This window comes from Rhinatrema bivittatum, chromosome 2 (assembly GCF_901001135.1).
Source record: "Rhinatrema bivittatum chromosome 2, aRhiBiv1.1, whole genome shotgun sequence".
In the NCBI taxonomy this organism is placed as follows: domain Eukaryota; kingdom Metazoa; phylum Chordata; class Amphibia; order Gymnophiona; family Rhinatrematidae; genus Rhinatrema; species Rhinatrema bivittatum.
The window spans coordinates 526,247,948-526,274,320 of record NC_042616.1 but is presented as its reverse complement, the minus strand read 5'-3'; the positions used below and the strand labels follow the sequence as shown (position 1 = coordinate 526,274,320).

The 26,373-nt window shown below is 42.5% G+C and overlaps 1 protein-coding gene across 1 annotated transcript in view; it reads left to right on the top strand.

Annotated features, from left to right (window-relative positions):
• Positions 1–26,373, top strand: part of LOC115085142 (cytidine monophosphate-N-acetylneuraminic acid hydroxylase-like) — a 266,549-nt gene that overhangs the window by 107,046 nt on the left and 133,130 nt on the right. Inside the window, 1 exon segment of the mRNA XM_029590791.1 lies at positions 12,792–12,883. Within this exon segment, the coding sequence (XP_029446651.1) occupies positions 12,792–12,883 (92 nt within the window).

Genomic DNA, 26,373 nt, shown 5'->3' with positions numbered 1-26,373 from the left:
ATTTAAAACAAAAACTGGCTTTATTGGATTGACAGAGAGAGAGAGAGAGAGAGAGAGAGAGAGAGAAACAGTTACCAAATGTCTCCAATTCAGGGGAAAGGGAGGGGGCAGAAAATGTCTCCCTTTCCCCAAAAATGGAAAAATACAAAACTTACAAAAACTTGAATCAGGGTCTCTTCTCACACTGGGTGCTGCAACTTCCTCTTATGCAGGTTGAATGTGCACAATCCCTCTTGACCACCCTGAGCAGGGGATTTTGCTTGCCAGGGAATGGAACAGGTCAAAAATGTAGAAACCCCAAAAAACTATAAAAGTTTAATATCTCTCTTCTTTCTAGCCCTATTAAAGGAACTAGCAATGTATGTGCCCCTCTTCTCCTATGTCAGACTGGGGGCCTAACACACGGGCCGATACAGTAAGGAGCGGTAGGAAGAGCTACGTTAGTGCCGGGCGCACCCGCATTTGCCGCACGCACAGTCCGGCTCACCTACCGCTCGATACTGTATTTAAGTAGCTTGCAAATGTAAGCCGCATCCAAGAAGCGTCCATGAGGCGTTAGGCCCGCGCAACCCATTTTACTGTATAGAGCGCTATACAGTATCCTGCGTGCGCTGGTACCTGTCATTTGAAATGACATTTGAAATCCCCTCGCGACCTGACACGCAAAGTTAAACTTACTTTTCCCGCAGCCCTCCCCCGCAGACGGACCGCGGCCCCCCCTGCCTCCCGGGGGCAGCCGGTGGCGAAAGCGGCCCCCGCTGCCGGCGAAGATGGATGCCTGCACGGGCCCTCTCCCACGATCGCTCCCGGGCGGCTTCCTTACCAAAGCGCGGCCTCTCCTCCGCAGCTTCTCCGCCCTTCCGCCGTGACGTCCATTCTGGCCCCCAAGCCAGCAAAGCGCACGAACGGGCGATTGAGTTCAGCATGGGATGTAAATTGCTAGCCAGAGCAGCCCTGAAGAAATAAATATATTTGTGTGCCCTTGGAACTAAAAACCTCAGTAAGGGTTACATATAGATAGGCATAGTTTAATGGGACAAAGACTATATGAGTTTAGCCAAGGGAAGTCTTGCCTCACTAATCTGCTACATTTTTTGAGGGCTCAAATAAATAGGTGAATAAAAGTTAGTCAGTTGATACAATGTATCTGGATTTCAAGAAAGCATTTGACAAAGTCCCTCATGAGCGACTTCTTAGGAAATTAAAAAGTAATGGGATAGGTGGCAGTGTCCTATTGTCCTATTTGGAACCGGTTAAAAGACAGAAAACAGAGAGTAGGTCTAAATGGTAAATTTTCACAATGGAGAAAGGTGAATAGTGAAGTGCCCCAGGGATGTGTTCTGGGCTCACTGCTTATTAATATATTTATAAATGACCTGGAAATGGGAATGAGTGAGGAGATCAAATTTGCAGATGTCACAAAATTATTCACAATTGTTAAATCACAAGAGAATTGTGAGAAATTATAAGAGGACCCTGCAAAACTTGGAGACTGGGCATGGAAATGGATAATTAAATTTAATGTAGACAAGCGCAAAGTGATGCACTTAGGAAAGAGTACCCCAAATTATAGCTACACAATGCAAGGTTCCAGGATTTAGGCATCATTGTAGATAATACATTGAAATCTTCTGCACAATGTGCAGCAGGAGCCAAAAAAGCAAATCGAATGCTAGGAATTATTAGGAAAGGAATGGAGAATAAAGCAGAGAATATCATAATGCCTCTGTATTGCTCCATGGTGCAACCTCATCTTGAGTATTGTGTGTAGTTCTGGTCACCACATCTCAAAAAATATATAGCAGAATTAGAAAAGGTAGAGAGAATGGCAACTAAAATAATAAAGGGGATAGAACAATTCCTCTATGAGGAAAGGCTAAAGAGGCTAGGACTTTTCAGCTTGGAGAAGGCAGCTGAGGGGAGATATGATAGAGGTCTATAAAGTAATGAGTGGAATGGAAATAGTAAACATTAATCAGTTGTTTACACTTTCAAAAAGTATAAAGATTAGTGGTCACACTATGAAATTGCTAGGTGATAAACTAATAAGTGAAAACATTTTTTTACTCAAACCATAATTAAGGTCTGGAATTTGTTACAGAGGATGTGGTGAAAGCTATTAGTGTAGCTGTGCTTAGAAAATGTTTGGACAAGTTACTGGAGAAAAAGTTCATAAACCATTATTAAGGTGAAGTTGCAGAAATCCACTTCTTATCCCTGGAATAAGCAGCATGGGATCTATCTGCCCCCTTGAGATCCTGCCAGGTACTTGTGACCTAGATTGGCTAGTGGAAACAGGATACTAGACTTGATGGATCTTTGATCTGACCCAAATCTTATCAAAGGCTTTTTCAAGTTCTAGATTTAAAATCCCACCTTTTTTCTTATTTGCTTAGTTCTTTATTTTTACAAATTTATAGTCTTCACAATCCTACATTCTTGAGAGCAGTAAGAAGAACATATATAGTAACAGGCTAGAAATAAGGACATTAAGATACAAGACATAAAAATATCACAGATTTTGAATAATGAGCACACACATATTGGGGTCTCACTACCTAAGGCTTTCTGTATTAGGGTTAGAATCTTGAACTTAATTCTCTATAAAATTGATTGCCAATGAAGGGACTGCAAAACTGGAGAAATAAGCTCACAAATGCACATTCCTGTCAGTATTCTGGCTCGGTGCTCTTTGAATCCATGTAGCACCACAATATTGAAGCGGATTAAAGTCCCTTTATTGCCATCTTTATGTGTCCTAGTTAATCTATCGCTATCTGAGGGCTCACTTCCTGAACTCCTCAAGAAAGCAGTGATCCAAACTTCTCTTGAAAAGGAACAACTTAGACCTGGCAAATTTCAGTAACTTCAGGCCTATCTCATCTCTCTCTGCTCTCATTCAACTGACTGATTTCAGAGTCCCAACAAATCTTGAACCCCCATCAGTCTGGATTCAGAAAATGTTTAAGTGTTGAATTGTTAATTTTATCTCTCTTTCACTCTTTCAGAAGAGGTCTTGACTCAGTCCATAGCTACATCTTGGTGTCATTAGACTTCACGGCAGCGTTTGTTACCACTGATCACGCCATTCTTATACATCGCTTTCCAGACTGTGGCATTTCCGGAATTGTGCTACAGTGGTTTACCTCTTCTGTGTCTCACTGATTTCAATGTGTCGAATTTAATAAACCCCATATTATGTCCCTCCTAAAAGCAGGCTTCTACAAACTTCATATCCTTAAAAAACTTAAACCCCTCCTCCACACTCAAGACTTCCACACTGCACTACAGACGACCATGCTTTCGAAACTAGACTACTGTAACGCTCTCCTTTTGGACCTCCCATTCTCCACCATTAAACCATTACAAATCCTGCAAAATGCCATGGCGAGGGTCATAACCAATACACACAAAAGGGATCACATCACCCCCATATTAAGAGATCTCCACTGGCTGCCCTTCCCCTTCCGCATTAAATAAAAAACACTCACCGTCCTACACAACTCGCTTTATAAACAAAATCTCCCTTGGCTTGACGAAATGCCATGTTTCCGCTCCTCTGACTGTCCCACTAGAACTTCCCTTGCGGGCACCCTCTATACACCATCCCTTAAAGCTGCACTCCTCACCCTCACCAGAGAAAGAGCCTTTTCTATCGCAGGCCCCTCCCTCTAGAACTCCCTTCCTGCTAACCTCCGCCTGGAACCATCTTTACACAATTTCTAAAAGGCATAAAGACATGGCTCTTCAGGCAAGCCTACCCGGATGAAAACCAAACATAGATAACTACCTCTGAACCGTCCGCTCCCCCTTTCCTCCCCTTCTATCCACTCCTATGACCATATCCGCTCCACATGCCAATAGAGCTCACCTATAGACTATGTATTTATCTGTACAAAGTTTACAGCAGTTTTCCTTAATTGCACATTTATTGTAATGTTTTTAAGTTATTTGGTTACTCTCACCTCTCCTTTCTCTTATGCTTTCTTTCTTTCTCTCCTAGTCCTCTTCATCCCCTCCCCCTCTTCTTCCCTTTTCAGCCTTCTCCCCCTTCCCCCTCCTAGTTCATTGTAATTTTCCTTCTTCCATTGTTGATTGTAAACCGGTGTGATGTTTTCTACGAACATCTGTATAAAAAAGTTCATAAATAAATAAATAAAATAATAATAAGTCCTCTCCATGGGCCAAAGTCATTGCAGGACTGCCTCAAGGTTCAGCATTATCAGCCATACTTTTTAACATGTATCTATCATCTCTGTGCAAATATTAGTCGGGCTGCGTGATGGTTGTAAACTCTATGCAGACGACATCCAATTTTTCATTCACATGCACCCCTCGTGGACTGAAACAGCTGATCTAGTAAATCTGTGTGTATCCACCATCAAGCGATGGCTATTTTTCAATAAACTGTCGCTAAATTTATCAGAAACTCAATGTCTTTTGATTCATCGACATTTGTCAAAAATTCCTCATTTTCATTTTCACTGAACACTTGTATACGCAATCTGAGTATCTTATTTGACCCTTCTTTACCTTTTTGTCCTTTTGTTAAAAACAGAATTAGGACAGGCTTTTTCAAACTTTGTGTGCTTTGTGGCCTTAAACACTTGCTAAAGAAAACAGACATCCAAACAGTGGTACAGGCATCCATCCTACCTTTGGTAGATTACAGCAACTCCACTCTTCTTGGTCTTCCTGCAGCAATGCTTACACCCCTCCAACTACTGCTAAATGACACAGTGCGACTCATCACCGGGATCAATAAGCATGAACACATCACTCCAGTGCTCTCTGAATTACATTGGCTTCCGATTGCAGAACGCATTAAGTATCAAATTGCAATTATCACCTTTAACCTTGTCTCCTCCAATACTTCACCCTGGAGCAATGCTCTTTTACGGCTTTACTGTCTGTCCTGTCAGCTTCGATCCGCACAATGAGGCCTTTTGCTCGTGTCCTCACCACTGCTAGACTTAGCGTTACTAGAGACTATGCTTTCTCTGTGGCCACCCCAGTTATCTGGAACTCTCTTCCCGAAGCTCTACATTTGGCAGACAGCGCTAAGACCTTTAAAAACATGGCTATTCAGACAGACGTTTTATTATGTATGTATGAGTTATATTGTTGCTGTGAATTTTGACTCCGGTATGTATTGTTTTGAAATGTGATGATTGCTTTTATGTAGATTGCCAAGGGTATGGGTGATTAACAAATTCAAATAAAAGATAAAGATTTTTTGGAATGATGTGAAACCTGCTTACTTGGACTGAGAGGGGAACAAAAACGTCCTTCAGTGAAGAGTTCACAACTGTTTGCACTGCTTCTGCTATATCCTTGCAAAACACTGGCCACTGTTGGAAACAGGATGCTGGGCTTGATGGACCCTTGGTCTGACACAGTATGGCATTTTCTTATGTTCTTATGTTCTTCTTCTTCTTATAATTGCTGTAGAGCAGGAGTTGAGAGAACACGTGGCACAATTCATAGTGGCAATACAGTGAATAACTTTGTCTTTAGTTGCTGCTTGAAATATATCCCAGCATCTCTCTATCTCCTCAAGATCTAGATCTGAAAATTCATGTAGAAAGCTGGAGAAATAGGACTTAAACTTGTTCTTACAAGTATCAGTGAAAGACTCACAGTTGGCATTTGTCAGGACTAACATTTCATTTTTAAGTTGTGTTGGATTTTAAGTGCTTTACAGTAAGAAACAGATCATGAGCACTCTTCCCTGCCAGCTGGATCATTTTAGAGATAAAAGATTTTTTTGCATCCTTTATTGGTTTTTTTTATACTTTACAAGATGTTACATTTCCTTTATTTTTCTTCTGCGTGATATAGCTCTTTTTATAGCAGCATTCAAATCTGCTGAATACCAGGATACATGGTTGGTACTGCAACTTGTGATTTTCTGGGGCTACACCGTTGACAGCTTAGTATAGAGTATCATGCCAAATGATGACAGTGGTATTACTGTATAAGTCAGGTAACTTAATTAGCTCAGGAATCCAACAATCTCTTAATTTTTGCAATCTATGTGACCTCATTTTACAAAAATAACAATCTGGGGGGGTTAGATGATATTGTGCAGTAAAGGCAGCTTTATTCTCTTGCTTGTAACAACATGGTGAAACTAAGGCATTGTTGTCAGAGACAGAGAAAAATTAAATCCAAGATGTGACCATGTCGATGGGGATCTCTAATTCATTGGTTAAATTCCAGAGCAACTTGATCCTTAAGTCTCTTATGGTGGTAGAGGAGATTGCTCATTCACTTGAAGGTTAACGATGCCTAGAACAAATAGTCTCAGGATTAATGCAAGATGATATTGATTTCATAACAGATGAAATCATAGAATTAAGTAAACTAGAAAGGGTGTGAGTCAAACAAATACACCACAAAGCAATACTTTAACATCAGGATCTTGGAAGAAGGGTCAATACTGAAATCTACTTGGGTCAAATGCAGAGACTTCTTAAACCCCCTGCTGAGGCTAAGAAATGACAGTGTTTTCTGGGGAACAGAGTTTGTTCAGTGGCACTTGATTGGTGTGGTCTTTATAATGCATAGAACATCAACATGATTGCCTAGCAAGAAATCATAAATTACAGATTTACTTTTGACTAATCTCACATTAATTAATATCAACAAGAGGCTAGGAGCTATTTTATCAGAATTAAAACACATTATCAGTAGAGGTATATTTATTTATTTATTTGTTTGTTTATTTACTTATTTATTTAAAGGTTTTTTATATACCGAGGTATGGCTATGTGCCTTCACCCCAGTTTACATGTACAACAACTAAATTACATTTGACAGTAGACATTTAACATTTCACAGTTTAACATTTAACAGTAACTGAGTCAGCTAAAAAAAGAAAAACTTGTTGCAATAAATCGTAGCATTTTGAACAGGGTCTGTCAGATGTGTCAATGAGGAAAAAAGGACAGTAATAGTGTAAAAAGCAAGAATTATCGGAAAAGTCTTGTTTATAATGACTGGAGTCATAGTTATAGGAGTGATATTATCAACCAGGGGAGGTAAAGGTAAGTCTCGGAGATACATATATTCAATAAATTCGATGTGATCAGTGACTTGATCTGTGAACTTAACCGATACCGTCTTTGAATGTTTGGCTGAGCGGCTGGGCGAGCCTGGATTGGTTTTGATAGGCAAAGATGGCTGGTATCATGTCAAGCATTTGTTACAGATGCACTCACATAAATTTCCATAGCAGCCCTGGCCCAGTATCACCAGGAATTCCTAGAAATCCTGTCTCTGGGACAGCTTCTGAGGCCATAAGTGTTGCAGTCGGACACTGCTGGCGAGGTAGTGGACCCTTGGGCCGGCCTACCTAGGGTGACGGGGTAGGCCGGGAGGCGGAGCCACAGGCAGGAGGTGTTCACCCGGGAACCAGGAACCCCCCCGGGAGGAGCCCGTAGGGCACTGGGACCTCGGGACTTGGAGTAGAGTCTGAAAGTCCAGAGGCAGAGATGGGCTTAGGCCGGAACCAGAGTAAACAGGAAGGATAGGAAGTCCAAGGTACCCGGGAAGCAGGGGACCGGCTGTACAGGGCCGAGGGCCGGCTGAAGACAGGGCAGCGGGCAGCAGCGGAAGCTGTAGCAAAACCGGAGGCTGAAGCAGGCTGTAAACTGAAGCGGAGTCTGTAGCAAACCGGAGCTGAAGCAGGCTGTAGGCTGAAGCGGAGTCTGTAGCAAACCGGAGCTGAAGCAGGCTGTAGGCTGAAGCGGAGTCTGTAGCGAACCGGAGCTGAAGCAGGCTGTGGTCAGGGGCTGGCTGCAGGCTGAAGCGGAGTCGGAAGCAAACTGGGGTCAGAGGCAGGCAGCAGGCTGAAGCGGAGTTGGAAGCAAACCAGGGTCAGAGGCAGGCAGCAGGCTGAAGCGGAGTCGGAAGCAAACCGGGGTCAGAGGCAGGCAGCAGGCTGAAGCGGAGTCGAAAGCAAACCGGAGTCAGAAGCAGGACACGTGGAGATCACCAGGAACGCAACTAAGAACAACTATGGAGTTGTGAACCTCGTTGCAAGGCGATGAGAGAGAGTTTGAGCGCCGGTTATATCGGGGCTTGGGCGTGACGACAGCAGCACGGGCGGGGCCAGGCTTCCGGGAGTTGAGCGCTCAAGACAGGCGTCCTCGCGCGTGCGCGAGACGGAGGAGAAGCAGGCACGTAATGGCGGCCGCCACGTGGAGTGAGAGAAGCCCCCGGGGTCCAGAGCGGGCGGAACGCAGCGATTCCTGAAGCGGAGGTAGGCAGGGTTGAGCCCTAAGCGGGGGGAAGCGGTGGAGACCGCAACAATAAGACTCACTCCAGCTACTGCCCGACACTGCTATTGCTGCATGCCACTGACTGCCGCTGACACTGCCATCCCGACCAGGCCACCACCTCTCTTAGGGGCGCGCATGTGCATTTGCGAACATAATAGACCCCCGTGGCAGGAAACTCAGAGCGGTGCCTACTGATGATGTCAGCCCTATCAGGTTATTTAAACAAAAGCCCCACAGCATCTGCCTAGAGCAGTGAGTGTTGCTCCTGCGCTCCTGTTTGCTCCTGCATTCCTTGCTCCTTGTTCCTGCATTCCTGTCCTCAAGCCTTGCCCAGCCTTCTCGTCTAGACTTGTACTGCCCTGCCTGTCTCGTCCAGTGTTTCTTGTGTGTCTTCATCCATCCTTGGCCTGACTTCCTGATACTGACCTCTTGCCTTGGGCCTGATCACAATTGCCTGCCACCTGAACCTGACCACTTGCTTGGACCTAATCAGAATTGCCTGTCACCTGCGTTTGCCTGCCACTTCCGTTTCTCCTGACTATGTTTGCTTGCCGCTTGCCCCAACCCTTGGCCTGTCCCTTTATCTCCAGCCTGCTGCCTGTCCTGACCCCCAATGTGCCCTTGGATTCTTGCTCTCTATACCACCCTTGTGACCCCCTAAGTCCTGCTGGCCACCCAAACCCAAGGGCTCAAACTATGGGGAAGGCAGCTGCATCAGGGCGCGTTCGTCTGCTGTCAGCGTAGGCCTCGTTAACCTACGAGTCTGTATCAACTATGCCACAGCATAAGGGGCTCACACCCACTCCTGTCATTGCAGGTATCCAACTCAGGTGAGTTTCAACAAATGAAAAATGTGACAATTACTCTTCAGGCCCTCTTCATGTACTCTTTACACCTGTGGCATTTGTGATATGTGTCAAAATGCAATGACTGGAGCAACTTGGAAAGATCCATTTACCAATATTGAATACAGGAAGAAATTTGTGACTGACTGTAATTCCCATCATGTTGTATATTTAATACAATGTAGTTGCCCCTTGCTTTATGTTGGTTGGACGTCTAGGCCAATTAGAATTCGACTAAGAGAACACAAGAGCAGACTTAATACAAGTAACATCGAAGCACCAATTGTGAAGCATTGCTTGTCTGAAAGTCATAACTTTTCCGATTTACAGTGGACTGTTTTAGACATGATTCCATTGAATACTAGAGGAGGAGATGTCCACTCTCTCCTTAATTATAAAGAGCAGAGATGGATCTTTAAACTTTCCTTGGAATCCCTTGGGGCATGAATGATGTCATCGACTGGTCTTCACTCATTTAAAGGGCTGTTTTGCCCTTTAATTATTTCTCCTGTTTTACCCCTTGACGTTTTCTGATTGACTCTTTTTGAATTCACACGCAGATTTAAAAATGTCAGTCTAAAGACGGCGGGTCCACTGCTTTGCCACATAGACGATCGATTCTCCAACTCTGTAAGCCTTTGTTATTTAAATTGTCTGCTTTGGATGTCGGCGTTTGGGCACAAAATTTGTTTTACTCCAACTTTCAGTGTTTAAAGCCCCTGAGGAAGAAGCCTTCGAAACACTAGTGGTGTCGGGCGTTCAGCGGAGCAGAGCTGACCAGCTCTGGGCTCTAGCTTGTGTTTTTGGAAAAGATAAGTGTTCTATTCCATAAGAGTTTCATCATTAAGTTGGAGTTGATGTTATATACCTTTAATGGTTTGAAAATTTAACAAAAAAAATCTTTGTCTTGCTTAAAAATGCTGCAGTTGTGAAACGTAATTGAAAAGGGTTACCCCGTGATTAAAGCTGAATGAGCAGTTGCACTTTTATTAAGTGTATAACAGTAAAACGCTGTGGCAGCGAATGTGTACTATAGCTCATATATGAGGGTGTACCTGATTCAGGATTAAACACTCAGCAATGAGAAAGGGAAAACCTCAGACAAAGCCCCCACAGAATAAAAAATGTTTTAAATTCTTGTAGTACTCAGCCATTTATGCTGCCATATTGGGGAAAAAACCCTTTCTAGTTTATCACATTGCAGAGATCGCTCTGTGCATCATCAGACCTCAATAAGGTTTTCTTTTCAACAAGAAATCTTTTCTTTTATAAATCTCTTGTGATCAAAATGCATTGGTGTAAGGTCCTTAAAAAAGTACTTATCTTTCAAAAAGAAACGCTGACATGGCCATGTTTCACTAATACATGAAAATTAAAACAGTGAATTGATCTCTGGTGTTGGGTTGGACTTGGCTAAAACCTATATAACATACATGAGTAAGGTTAGTGACAACGAGCCCATGCAAAAACTGGAGAAATAACACATAGATGGCTTAGCATGGCTTATTACATTGGCCCCAATGTGTGGTATTAAAATGTTTTGCAGTACTCATTTATAGTTATTATGTAATGCATTTGCTCTGGAGAAAGAACAAATGTAATGAATGAGCAATCTCTTCACTACAGTATGAAGGTGAATAATGAATAATGCTTATAAATCATCTAATGTGCCATATGTTAAAGAGATTTAGCAAAATGAAATGCAGTCAGATATTTAGCATAATCTTGATTCCAGGTCCTTGCTCCTTGCATGAAAAGAACAGCTTAACATTTTTTGGTTTATCATTACATTTTTTGATCAACTTCTTTTCATTTGTATTTAAAATGAAACCAATTGGCTTTACTGCTTTTTGGTGGTGTCATTCCTCTGGGTAGTCCAAGAGTTGTGAGCGTTTCTCAACTAGTGAATTTCTTGGATGCAGGAGCCCAGTTTAAGATACGTCTGTAGAGATTTAGCTTTCAGGATAGGCTTTTTGAAAATGAATAAATGGTTATTTTCATTTTCATTTTCATTTCATTTTATATAGTGCCAATGCATAGCCCAAGGCGGTGAACAAGCTTGAACATACCTAATAAAAAAAAATAACAGAACACCCCCAAAATAAAACAGACACCATTTAGCTGCTTCAAAACAACAGTCAAGGCTTAAAAGCTCCATCATCTCACAGTAAATATGCCATTCACACAGCTCATTACTTGCAATTCATAAGAGAGAAAGTTCCAGAATGTTGGAGCTGTGATCGAGGACTCATGTTCTCTAGTCTCTGACAGCCTAGCCTGACAAATTATTAGAATTTCCAGCAGTTTCCTTTGCGAGAAATGTAATGCCCTCGTAGGATTGTAAATTTGCACAAGGGTCTTTACCCTTGGACAATAATCTACTGCCAATAGTTTGTGCACCAGCATTGCAGTTTCATATAATATCCTAGATGAAGTCTGGAGCCAGCGCAGCTGACACAGCACTGGAGAGATGTGTTCTCTCAGAACATGCAAAAAGCAGCCGCGCTGATGAATTCTGCAACAGTTGTAGAGGAAACCACAGATGGAAAGCTCACCTCTGCGGTAGGCATAGCTCTCCAACAGCCACTGTCAGGGGTTGTTTTCCCTTTCGAGTCACCATTTATTGAGTGATCAGAATGTTTTGAGCTACCTGAATTTTTGCAAATATTTTGACTATAATGATTACATTTTGCCAGCACTGCTTTCTTGTGCTGCAGCATTTCTGGTATGGGTCCCCTAAATCTTAAAAGTAATAATGCATAAAAATGTTTCAGGTGGTATCTTTTATTCACTTCATAATCGACAAGTATAAATAGTTATGTCATCCCCTTTTGTGTGCGTTTGATCATTTGGGGGTTCTTTTTTTACTTTTGCTTCTTTTGTGAATTATAGAGTTACTACTTTACATCTGACACCTGGCTATGTTTTCATGGTTGATATGTATTTTATTTATTTATTTAACACTTTTCTATACCGACCTTCATGAATAAATTCAAATCAAATCGGTTTACATGTAACAAGAGGTAGAACTTAATCAACCTTTTAACAAGAGACGAAAGTTGCATATAACAAGGAGGTAGTAACTTGGGGGGGCTAAGTTAGCCGGAGGCAAAGGACAGCAAAACGGAATAAACTAAATAACGAAACAAAGAAACATAATGAATAAACTAAATAACAAAACTGAATAAACTAAATAACGAAACAAAGAAACATAACGAATAAACTAAATAACAAAACTGAATAAACTAAATAACGAAACAAAGATATGGTCTTGAGAAGTAAGACCAGAGACTGTAAACAGGTTGCTCTTAAGCTGCTGTATGTATTCTGACTCATTCTGATGCGAGGAATGAATTGCTGTCTTGGGATGCATGCAGTAGTTCTAGTAGGCTAAAACAGACCCTGAGTAATGTAATTCTTTTAGTCTAATGGCAATGGCATGTGATTTCCAGTCAGTAAATTGTATAAAGTGCTACTCAAGATTATCTACAAGTATTGCTTAATGTGGTTATTGTTTTTACTGACCCAGAAGTGCAGGGCCTTCTATGCAAGCATAGATTCTTTTCAAGTGTGAATGAAAATTAAAACTGTATATTGAAGTAGTTCATACAGCCAAATCCACCAGCAATAAATGTACCATGTGAACTCGTTTGTCTTACAGCTCTGTTCGTTGTACCAAACATAACTGGAAATTGGATGTGAGTACAATGAAATACATAAACCCGCCGGAAAGCTTTTGCCAGGAAGAATTAGGTAATTAAATTGTCACAGAACTATGTATAGTTATAATTAAGTTCTGGGGCCGGCCTGGTGATCGAGGTGATAAGTGCTGTGCACTGCCATAGAGAAGGGCCCCAGTTCAATCCCCAAGTCGAGTCCTGCTGGTGGCAAGGACAGAGAATCATAGTCATTGCTTAAGGAGGGTGCCTAGGGGACAGACTTAGGGCCCAAGACTGTCACTGCAATGTCCAGACTAGGTATGTGGTGTAGGATGGGGAGAAGATATAAAATAAGGGGGGGGGGGGAAGCCATAGATAGATATGAACGATGGCTCATAGCACCAGATTCCCAGCCCTAGTTTTGAATGAGCTGGAAGTACAAAGGAGAAAGTAAAAAAAAAAAAAGTTATTCTACATTTAAATTTATGGATTGATTATTATACCGATCAGATAGTGCAGACTGTCCTGCCTCCACAGGTATTTTTCTGTTTAGCCACTGATTTCACAATGTCCTTCTTTCACAGAAGCTTTTGTATTGCTGTTTCTAATGTTGTTGTTCATGCTTTTATTCTGCATAATGTTTATTGCTTTCTGTTATTCAGCCAACTGCTGGTCAGTCTGTACGTTCACTGCTTCTATTTTCAGTGCAGCTGGTCAATCCCGACTTGGAAGCAGGGGTTCCTGGGTATTTTACCTTATGTATTAGTCAGCTCTGGTCACCTATATCTGACCTGTTGCGATTCAGCAACTAATCTGGCAAGCCATAGGTGCTGAAATTGGGGGGGGGGGGGGGGAGGGGGAGAGCAGAGGGGTCATGACCCCTAAAAAGATTTTCACCAGAAGCCTCGGTGGCAGGTGGGACAGCACATTATGCCTTTTCCACTGCTGCTGCTTCTCCTGCCTCCAGCGCTCCTGCAATCCCCTCCCTTACCCTTCCTGCTCCTGGAAGATCTTGACCTTGCAGTGCCTCGGGCCACTTCCGCCACTCTGCTGCTGGCACCTGACTAATGTCATTAGGCATCAACAGCTGAGGAGAAGGAAGCAGCTCACATGGCAAGGACTCAATCTTCCAAAAACAAATTATGCTGGGCAGCCAACAAAATCCGTCCCACAGCAGCCAGAGAAGCTCAGACCACCACGGAGCTCATCCCACAGCGACTAAACAAATCCAGGCTGCTGCCGCAGCTGAAAATGAAATCCTGAGAGTGCCTTCCTGTCTGCGTGCATGTATGTGTGAAAGAGAGTGTCTGCCTGTGTGTGTGTGTGTGTCTGTCTATGTGAGTGAGAGTGCCTTCCTGTCTGCCTGCCTGGCTATGTGTAGGTGTGTGAATGTGCCTTTCTGCCTGTTTGCATGTGTGTGTGAGAGAGTGCCTGCCTGTGTGTGTATGTTTATATGTGAGAGAGTGGTTTCCTGCCTTCCTGCACGTGTGTGTGAGAGAGTGGCTGCCTGCATGTGTATGAGAGCGTGCCTACCTGCCTGCATGTGTGAGTGCATCATGCCTGCTTCTGTGAGCGTATACCTGCTGGAGTGCATGAGTGCCTGTCTGTGTGTGTGTGTGTGTGAAAGAGAATATGTGAAGAATGTTCGAGAGAATGAACACGTATAAGTGTGTAAATGTGAGAGAGAGAAAGGATAAAGTTTGTGTGGCTACCCTCCCCCATTCCACAAATGTCTCAGGGTGACTGACCATCAAAATATCCCAGGTATGGAGAGCAGGACATTTTTGAATCTTTACTAGTTTTAATTTTGGGGTTTTATTTGATGTGTCTGCAGTTTTAATATATTTTATTGGTTTTTGGGGAAACAATTATGTGAAGCTTTAATTATTGGATGTTCTATTTGTTGGCTGTTTAGAAATATTTATTCCTTTTATTAATATGATTTTACTATTATGAATAGGCAGAGCTTGGGCACAGCTAGGTTGGACCCCAGTTAAAAAGGCGTTCCACTGCCTGTGGCTAGCCCTGCAGAATAATCCTCATTTTACATGTCTTGATAGCTGTGGCCCAGATTGCTCTGGTTGCTGTTATCTCCAGTTTATCTACAGTAAGATTTTTTTTAACCTGTTAATAAAGTCTGGAGTTGAAGCAGCAGCCTTCTCATTCTTCTAAGTAAAAACTGAGTTAAGCTATCTTTTTAAGTTATGCATTGCAAACATGCAGAGGAGAGAGAGAGAGAATTATAAAAAAGGATTAAATAGTGGGGTTAATAAAGATGCAACATACCAGTGGCTCGCTCAACAGATTCATTCTTGAGGCCTCATCTCTACAGCCAAGCCTCTCCTCATGGCTATGTTTCAGACAATCAGTCAAATGCAGGAGAGGAGTGCAGGCTCCAGACATACTATTCCACTGACCGCTGTGACTTTATAGACAGTACCCAGCTGATCCACAAGACTCTAAGCAGTATCATCTATCAGCTTTCATCCTTATTGTAAGATAATTGCCTTTAAATTTGTTACCAGTGCTACAGACTCATAAGCAGTGCATCATGGCAAACTCTAAGCCTACCAACAGCATTACCTTAATACCTTGTTTCTAGAAACCATAGAGGCTGAAATCCTGCTTCAGCAAATGCAGGAAAGTAGAAGGCCTAAGTGGACTGTGATTGTCTCACACAAGGCCAGAGAAAACTAAGAAACTGTCACAGACTGTATCATGAGAAACTGGACAAAGCCTGGAAAAAGGCTCAGAGTGATGTGTGTAATATTTTGTAACCCTTACTTAGGAAGGTTTAATCCCAAGGGCACACAAACTTATTTTTACTCTTCGAGGCTGCTCCAGCTAGCATTTACTCCCATGCTTAACTCTTAATCCTGGATTGATTCTTTTTATGGGGGAAAGCTCTCACTTATGGCCCAGCCCATGGTGTCTTGCTTTCAGTGTGTGTGTAGACAGTAGGTGCTTCCCATGGGGTGAGATGCTGGGACAAATAAGACAGGAACAGACTTCAGGTGTTAAAATAAAGTGTACTGATTGGTAATAATTAAATAAAAGTCCATTTGTCAATAATGTTGAAGTTACATGAGTAACTTATACATGAGAATATTTCTGTAGGAAGGTGTCCTTTATTCAGGCATCTGGGTAGACCTCCCATGATGATTTTACTTATACAAAGCTCACCCAGCAGCTAACCAGGAATCCTATTGGAGGTGTCTCCAACTTCACAGCAAAAACAGTCCTACCTTACTCCACATCCTTCCTAGACACCCAGCCTGTCCTGGTCCTATGAGTGGAGATCCAATTGTCATATCCCAGTCTTGCTCCTTCATTCTTAGTTGTTGTTACTGTGGACTTCTGTTGGGGAAAAGTCAAAGGGGCATCAGGCTAATCCAGCCCTGCATCCTTGTGGGTAGATGAGTAAAAAATCTCCTCACAAAACAATGTCCAAATACTTACTCACTGAAAAATCTCTCTGTGACTACTGCTCTACTATCACTGGTGCTTGCCCCATCTAGGGTATAGATTTAAGCTCACAGCTCTTTCGTCTTTGTCCTTTGTGCCCAGGGGGAACCTTTTTCAAAGGGTACAAAGTTTAAGCAGGAGTCCCTTCCTGAAAAGTAAGGATACATCTTGGCCATCAAAAATCTCACACAGAAGATCTGACTCTGGTGCTTGCCCTATCTAGGAATTAGAGGAGCTCACAGGTCTTCAGGTCTTTGGGATGAGAGCCCTTTGCCCCAAAGTCACTGCAACTAAATTCAGGACAATTCTCTGGCAGGATGTACATATAGCGAGGCACCTCTTAAAAAATAAAGTTCCTGATGAGGAAGGGAGGTCTCACCAGCCAGTGAAAAAAACTACAGCCTCACTGCTCTGAAAATAAATCAAAATAACTCTATGGAGCTCAAAAATGGCTAGGCTAAATAAATAGGGTTGAGGCATCCAATCCAGACCCTCCAAGATGGGAAGGACAGAGAGGGATAGAAGGATCATGATATTAAAGATTATATACAGGCACATAGTGACATCTAGTGGCCAACCCGTGGAGGTCCCACACTACAAGCACAGCAAGTAAACAATCTGTCAGCCAGCTCAGGTCTCCTTTCAGAAGCTACCAGTTCCTGTCACAAGATTACTCCACTTTCCTAACATGGATCAATTTGGATGAAAGCTTGCAGGAGTGTGATCTTCAGAAAAATATTGATCAGGGACAAGACAGTTTGATCAGAGAAATTATAGCAGAAGTAGAATCTCAAATGGAATGATCAAAAGAAACTGTGACTGTGTTCCAGGTTCTCTAGACGCATCACAAAATCCTCAAAATCAGTGCGCTCAAACCTATCTTTGATAAGCACAGCCAGTACCAGAGTACGCTTCAAAGTGGAAGCTGCACAGGTATGTGCATCTGATAGCAGGAAAGAGGAAGCCTTAAAACTAGAACAGGCTAGAGTGGAACATGAGTAGCAGAATGTTGCTGCCACTAAAGAAAGCAGAGCTGAAAGAGCAGAAGAATGCTGCTGCTGCTGCTGCTGCTGCTGGATGCAAAAAAAAAAAAAAGCTGAGTTTGAAGTTAGATTATGTATTAAGCAATTCTGACAGGTGTTCCGGCTTACTCTCCCAAACCAATGAGGAGATAAGATGTTGAGGCAACGGTCTTCCCATGAAGTAAATAATATTGCTTCAGATAAAGAATCAACTCAATGCACACCCTATCATGGAAGCACTACCACTTGTTCCAAATCCAGTACATTTGCACTAAGATGCATACTACCTCATACCCACTCTCCACTACCCCACATTAAATGGGGTCATGATATGGCTGCAACTTTGTCTCTGCCAAGGATATCTGACACACGCCCTTCACACAGCCAGAGTGCACCTGACCAAACTCACCCTACCTTAGTATTCAAAATGAATATGCCAGGTGATGAACAAAGACATATAAATGACAAGAGATCTAGGCATCATAGGGATAACACATTGAAATCGTCGGTTCAGTGTGCTGCGGCAGTCAAAAAAGCAAACAGAATGTTGGGAATTATTAGGAAGGGAATGGTGAATAAAACGGAAAATATCATAATGCCTCTGAATTGCTCCTTGGTGAGACCGCATCTTGAATACTGTGTACAATTCTGGTCGCCGCATCTCAAAAAAAATATAATTGCCATGGAGAAGGTACATAGAAGGGCTACCAAAATGATAAGGGGAATGGAACAGCTCCCCTAGGAGGAAAGACTAAAGAGGTTAGGACTTTTCAGCTTGGAGAAGAGATGACTGAAGGGGGATATGATAGAGGTGTTTAAAATCATGAGAGGTCTAGAACGGGTAGACGTGAATCGGTTATTTACTCTTTCGGATAATAGAAAGACTAGGGGGCACTCCATGAAGTTAGCATGTGGCACATTTAAAACTAATCGAAGGAAGTTCTTTAAACTCTGGAATTTGTTGCCAGAGAATGTGGTTAGTGCATTTAGTATAGCTGTGTTTAAAAAAGGATTGGATAAGTTCTTGGAGGAGAAGTCCATTACCTGCTATTAAGTTCACTTAGAGAACAGCCACTGCCATTAGCAACGGTAACTTGGAATAGACTTAGTTTTTGGGTACTTGCCAGGTTCTTATGGCCTGGATTGGCCACTGTTGGAGACAGGATGCTGGGCTTGATGGACCCTTGGTCTGACCCAGTATGGCATTTTCTTATGTTCTTAGTAGCCCACAAGTTTTTCATCATACACAGACTGAGGCCATGGGCACATGTCAGATCTTGCTGAATGCATGATTCTTCATGAGCTTGGCAATACAGGGCTCACCAAGTTCAGTGACTGCAAAGAAAAATACAGAGCATTGAAATTTATATTCAAAGGCGTCATCTCAGAACTGAACATTGATCCAAGTGAGGAGATTAACCTGTTACTGAAATGGTTGAGGAACAAATCTTCAGAATGTGTAAAAAGACTAAGTGCATATAAATAATTCCTCAGCGGGCCTGACTCTAATGTGGCAAAGACTTGAACAATACTGTGGTAATCCACAAGCAATTGAAAATGCTCTGTTCAAGAGATCTGAGAACTTTCCAAAAATCTTAAATAAAGTTAATCAAAAGCTGCAAAAGCTTAGAGATCTACTATTGGAACTAGAGGCAACTAAAATGTATCCATATCTTCCAGGCCTCAGCTATCCAGGCACTGCCTATACGGTAAAGACAATCTTAAAGCCTGCAGAAAAAATGGGTATCCCAAGGTTCAAACTATAAAATGAATAATAATGTTGTTTTTCCATCTTTCGCAGTTTTCTCTAGGTTCATCCGAGACTTAGCAGTAATGAGAAATGATCCAAGTTTTAGGCTTAATACATCAGATGTGACTAGCCGAAGCCACCCTTGAGATAAACTGCCATCTAAAAAGTATGATTATGCTTTAAAAACCTGTAGTTGTGCACAAAACAGAACTTCCACTCGTGGCATCTACACTTTCCACTCTTTCTACTGCTACAAATAAGAAGGCAGAAGATCCAGACAGACATTGATACTTGCACAAGAAACTTCAGCCCTGCCCTGACTTGCTTCAATGTGTCTGATCCCAAAGAGGAAAAAAGAGACAAAGGATAATTCTGTGGCCTTCATGAAAAATATATTTTGCAGTGGTCATATAGAGCCAGCTCTACCACTGAAGGAAGGTGAAGAGTGCTGGTATCTTCCTACTTTTGGCGTATGCCATCTTCAGAAACTTGGTCAAATCAGGATTATAGTTGATTCAAGTACTCAGTTTCAAGGAGTTTCTCTGACTGATATGCTTCTTACTGGACCAGACAGCCTTTTAGGAGTGTTAATCCGCTTCAGAAAAGAGTCTGTTGCTGTAACCACTGACATGCAACAAATATTCTACTGTTTTGTGGTCCAAGAAGACAATAGGAATTACTTAAGATTCCTATGATACTGTGACAATAACTTCAGTAATGACATCAAGTGCTATATGAGAATGCATATCTTTGGCATCAGTCCATCACTAGCTGTGGATAACTATGAACTTAGAAGATTAGCAGAATGTTATGTTTAGGGAAGGATGTGAACCCCTGGGCTGAGATGAGCGATGTGTCCACCCACAGGGAGGAGCACTGTGAGCCTCACCGTCAGCAGGCGCAATCTCAGTGGCGTGGCACACAGAAACAGATGAAATTTAATGTGGATAAGTGTAATGTGATGCATATAGGGAAAAATAACCCATGCTATAATTACACGATGTTATGTTCCATATTAGGTGCTACAACCCAAGAAAGAGATCTAGGTGTTATAGTGGATAACACATTGAAATCATCGGTTCAGTGTGCTGCGGCAGTCAAAAAAGCAAACAGAATGTTGGGAATTATTAGAAAGAGAATGGTGAATAAAATGGAAAATATCATAATGCCTCTGTATCGCTCCATGGTGAGACCGCACCTTGAATACTGTGTACAATTCTGGTCGCCGCATCTCAAAAAAGATATAATTGCGATGGAGAAGGTACAGAGAAGGGCTACCAAAATGATAAGGGGAATGGAACAACTCCCCTATGAGGAAAGACTAAAGAGGTTAGGACTTTTCAGCTTGGAGAAGAGACAACTGAGGGGGGAATATGATAGAGGTGTTTAAAATCATGAGAGGTCTAGAACGGGTAGATGTGAATCGGTTATTTACTTTTTCGGATAGTAGAAAGACTAGAGGGCACTCCATGAAGTTAGCATGGGGCACATTTAAAACTAATCGGAGAAAGTTCTTTTTTACCCAACGCACAATTAAACTCTGGAATTTGTTGCCAGAGGATGTGGTTAGTGCAGTTAGTATAGCTGTGTTTAAAAAAGGATTGATAAGTTCTTGGAGGAGAACTCCATTACCTGCTATTAAGTTCACTTAGAGAACAGCCACTGCCATTAGCAGTGGTAACATGGAATAGACTTAGTTTTTGGGTTCTTGCCAGGTTCTTATGCCTGGATTGGCCACTGTTGGAAACAGGATGCTGGGCTTGATGGACCCTTGGTCTGATCCAGTATGGACATTAATAAAATAGGAAGGAAAGTACTGTCCACAGTATTAGCAATAAGAAGCACAGTCCTGGGCAATGGGAATTACCCAGAATGAGACACAGTGGAGAAGATCCAGTAGTGGACCATGGCGCGGGATACGCTGGAGATCCCCTCTGGTGAGAGTAGGCACCTCAGGATACAAATCCGGTAGTGGCCCATGGAGCGGGGTATGCCGAGGAAGTCTGTACAGTAGATGTTGGTAGCAATGCCAAACTCGGACGCAGACCTGTGCAGATGATGAGCAGGAATACTGTAGAGTAGGAATGAAGATGGACTTTCACTGAAGAAGAGCGGTAGTGGCCCAAGGATTGGAGTACGCCGCATAGGCTCCTCAGTGTTGTCCAGAAATGATGATGACTGTAGAAGTACTCACAGTAGGTGGTTCCTGGAGCAAGTTGATCAGCGAAGCAGATCAGTAGCAGATAGGCAGGAAGGACCTCCGAGGAGCGGATAGCCGTGAACGCAGGGGAGCCCTCGAGGAGCGGGTAGTCAGAGTGACTAATTGCCAAAGCTTTAACAGGAACAGGAAGTCCTTGAATGAGCAGAGTACAGCAAGACAGAACTCCTTGCTAACTCGAGGAAGGCAAGGGCTGGCTCCATTAAATACGCTAGTGGGTAGACGTCATTGGGTGGGGATGCCCCCGAGGTTCCCGCCATGACTTATTCAAATAAGGCCCCTGCGTGCGCGCATGCGCACGTGCCTAGGTAACTCAGGTCCAAGATGGCGGCCGGCAGCGCCCACACTGTCCTGGGAATGCCGGAGACTTTGGCGTGAACTGGCAGACACCGCCATTCATCCTAGACTAGATGGAGCGGGGAAAAAAGAGGTGAGCATGAGAGGTCACAGCCGTGTGTGACCGACAGGCATAACACAGAAGAAGGAGAAATAGAGCATGGTAAAAATAACAGAGTGTTTGTTGAAAGGAATTTTTATGTGGACGATGAACTCAAGCATATGCCTACAGAGGAAGAGACCATTGACCTGCTGAAAAGGACACAACAGATGCTAGCTATCGCTAATCTGAGATTGCACAAAATAACTTCCAACAGTGCAAAAGTAAGGAAGGCATTCTCTTTGGAGGACCATGAAAAGGATCTAAAAATCATAGATCTAAGAGTCAACAAGAAGTGCTCATTCACTTTTCAGGTGTAAATCCAGGAAAAACCATAATAACAGATGTGGGATCCTAACAATGGTGAACAGCCTATATGATCCATTTGGATTTGTAATCCCAATCACTATACAAGGGAAATCTTTGCTAAGGTAGCTTTCAGCAGAGACACAAGAATGGGACACCCCACTGCACCTAAGCAAGAAAGGGGAGTGGAAGTCATGGAGAATCTCCCTACAAGCTTTAGATCAGTTCCAGATTCTACCTGTGTTTCCCTCATTTCAGCACAATGCAGCTTATCAGATGCTTCAGCGAAAGCCCAGAGGTCAGTGGCCTACTTGAAGATATTGGATAATGAAAATTAGCCTCAAGTGGGAAATTATCCTTACTAAGGCTAATTTAGCTTCACAGACTAGCTACACCATCCCAACTTAAATTGTGTCGGGCAATGTTAGCAATGGAAATTGCTAAAGTAGTGTCAAAGTAGTGACAATCTGACATGGTTAAATTTTCACTGACAGTAAAGTGTTTTGGGTTACATATCCAATCAAAGCAGGGGTTTTATGTATATGTGAGCAGCAGAGTTGAATGCATCAGAAAATCAACCCAGCCAGAGCAGGTTGCCCCATATTCCCACTGAACTGAACCCTGCTGACCATGCTATAAGGTCCATTTCTGCACTCAATTAACGTAGACAGGGCCAGAGTTTCTTTGGACCTGTGACGAGACAGCACCAAACCTAACAGTCTACTTTAAACTGGTAAATCCTGAACTGGATGCAGAGATCTGGTTACCAATGTTCCAAGTAAAGAAAAAGCCACTATGAACTAGAGATATGCATTGTGTTTTTTTATCGTGTTGGGCTTTGTTTCAGGGCCCCCCGCGGGAAATTTCGTTTTTCCCATGGTTCTTTTTTTTTTTCAGGAGCCCTGATATTCGGGTTAGCGCACACTAACGGGATTTAGAGCACGCTAACCCAAAAAATTCCATTCATTTTTCAGTTCCTCCGAACCATACCGAATTAGGCAATTTCATAGAAATTGCCTAATTTGGGAAAAACAAATGCACATCTCTACTAGGAACACACCACTTCAACAAGTTTTCAAGATGAGCAATGCTTGTTCTGACCACTGTGATGGTTGTAGTCTCAACCATCGTCAATCCCGGACTCTTGGTTCCCCTACCTAGAGACCCAGAGTCTCCAACCATTCTGACTCCTGCCACATTTCTTACCCAAAAGACTGACGAGAGGTGGACAACCCTGGTTTGTAATAATAAAATTTGTTCCTTGTCATTACCATTGCATGGAGCAGTCACCTTGTTTGTCCTTCATAAAAGAATGAGTTTGCTGTGTGAAAGCGGAGTGTTTGTGAGCAGAGACCTAAAGAAGCAAGTGATAATGTGACATCCATCTAAAGGACATTCGACAAGGAGGAGGAAGGGCTACTGTGAAGATAGTCAGGCTGATGCAATCATGAGTGCCCCTTTAACGCGCGCGCCGATTCACATCTCCGAGGTGCCCAATTCTATATGCGAATGGGCTGCCAAGGTGAAAAGGAGGCACTAGGGGAGATTGCATGCCCCTAGCACCTCCTTGGCAGTGGAGCACTTTGCCTTTTGTTCTGTGGAGAAATAAGAAAGAAGAAGAAAAGAGAAAGTGGTTTGCTCACTTTGCAGATGTCTGCACCGGTTGACAGTGGGTGGAATAACCTGCTAGTCCAGGTGATTAAAGTGCTTTGGTGACTGTTCACCTGGTGGGAAGTGACATCAGCGATTAAATGAACAAGGAACTGAGGTGTTTGGCAGTTTTTGCTGATAGATTTGAGGAAGATTTAGAATCTCTCCCTTTACTTCTCTGATGAAGGTGATGAATTATGCACACTCAATTTAAAATCCCCACAACCCAATGAGAAGTTCTGCTTTGAAATTTCATCAAAAAATCCTTGACATGAGCCCGTTGGCAGTTTAGTGTGTTTTGGGGAACTATATTTATGTGTATGAATGTTGTTGGTTAAAAAAGCTCCCTGAAGAAGCTGATGTACAGCAAATCAGTGGCCTCTGTCGGAGTACACTTTGGAACTGCTGTGAATTGTAACTGAATTTGTATTTGTGAGTAATTTGTACTTATGATACATTTTAATTTCTGATGAAACATGTGAGAGTGTTTTAGGTAGACAAGTGTGGATGTCAAGTATGAGTGTGATAGTTTTTTAACATTCTGTTGGCTAGTCAGGATATGTTTGTAATTTTTGGTATTGGTTTTTGTTAAATATTTTTAACAATTATTGTTAAAAAAAAGTATTTGATCACATGTATAATAAAAGTGTTTCTATATTGATTGATTCCCTTGGATTTCAATATAGAGTCTTGCTATACCATACATTCACAGCACTGACTTTCAGGACTCAAACAACCTTTTCAAAAAGCAGCAATGCAAATACTAAACCAGGCCCTGGGACATTAATACGCCACCTACCAAACATTGGTATAGAAAATCAAGTAAATAAATACATATTATGAGTTTTTTAGTAATATTTACTTGTTTAATTTGTTTAAAAATTTTATTATATTTATCATTGTTTTAGTTACAAAGAAACTGTAAACTGTTATGAAGGTAAATACCAAATATCGGTATAGAAAATCAAGTAAATAAATAAATAAATAAATGCTGGGGTAACAGAATAAGCCGGACTGCTATATATTCCTATAGAGAGACTACACGCTAGCAGAAATACTGCACCTCAGTCACACACAGGCAAAACAGAGACTGACTCTTACCTAATAGAGAAATAAAGGACTACAAATTAGAAAAAGAAACATGCAGACAAAACTGAAATAAAAAGCTTGAGAAACCAGACTCGGAACAGTGGAATACCAAAGAAAGAACAAAATAAAAAATGTAAGAAATTCACATTCCTAAAGATGGCATATTCCAACTGCTAAAATCTCAAAATATTTTTTGTTTTACTTTTGTTGTCTGATCTTTATATTTTTCTAATCAGTTGGTCCCAGTCTCTTTTTCCCCACTATTCCCTTGTCAGTCATTTCCTAATTCCTTTTCAGGTCCTCTTCTCATTCTATTTCTTCTCCTACTGTCTTCTTTCCTTCCTCCCCCACACATACACACAGGCTCATGTTTTCTCTCATAGACTCCCTCACACACACAAGCTCTCTCTCACATTCTCTACACACACACAAGCTCTCACTCTAACATGCTCTACCATATACACACACACACACACAAGTTCTCACTCTCACATGCTCTATCACAAACACAAACTCTCACTCTATCATACCCCTTTGCAGGCTCCCATTCTCACACACACACAGATGCACACTCAGACTCTGATTCTTATACAGATGAATACTTAGGCTCCCAGTCTCACCTACAAACACCTACTCAGGTTCCCATTCTCCCACACACACCCATTCAGGCTCCCATTCTAAACCCCCCCCCAAGCTTCCATTCTCACCCACCCACACACGTATACATACACCGAGGCTCCCATTCTCACCCACATACACATAGTCAGGTTCCCATTCTCACCCGCACACACTGGCACAGGGCCTTTTCATTAGATACAGCCAAACTCCCACTTCTGCTGCTGTGAGGATAGGATCCCACGATGGCATTGCTGCTCCAGTCCTCCTCTTCACCGTTGCCGAGTTGGGATCCTATGATGGCCTTGCTTCTGAGGCCCCCTCTACACCATCATGGGGATGAGACCCCCGATGGCATTACGCCAACAGACAGCCCTGGTTGGGTGGGTCTGAGCCCAAAGTGGGTGGGCCGTGGTCCATCCAGGCTCACCCAAGGCTATGCCACTGCTAGGAGTAGGGCTATGTTTTTCACTCCCTCCATGAAGAAAAAGGTTTGCCTCTACTGGTCTTCATACCAGGGAGCACGCAGCAGCCAACATCTTAGAGCTGAAAAAAATATGTAGACAAAAGGGCAAAAACCAAAAGAGCACAGCAAAAATGTCCATGAACTCACTGCAGGTCTTATCCTTTATACCACTAGATGTCACTTTATCGCATCACCCAGGCTTAAAGGTAAAAACACCGTATTACACCATCTACCCCTGAAACAACACAGCCCCTTACCTATATTAGTAGCATATGAACCTGAATTGAGACCTGTGCCACACTGTTAACATGAAATGTAAACATACAGTATAAATAAACATTTTTACTGTACGTAGATTTCAATTTTCGCAAATCCTGCGATATAGACACCATCACACAAGCATGCTCGGATATAGGCAACCATATTGATCTCTCCTCCACCGACAACGCCTTCTCCACCTGGGTTAATTCCACCCTCGGCATCGCCAATAAACACTGCCCTTTAATAACGAAAACTGTAAACCCAAACCGTAGAAATCGAAAACCCTGGTACACGCCTGAGCTCAGG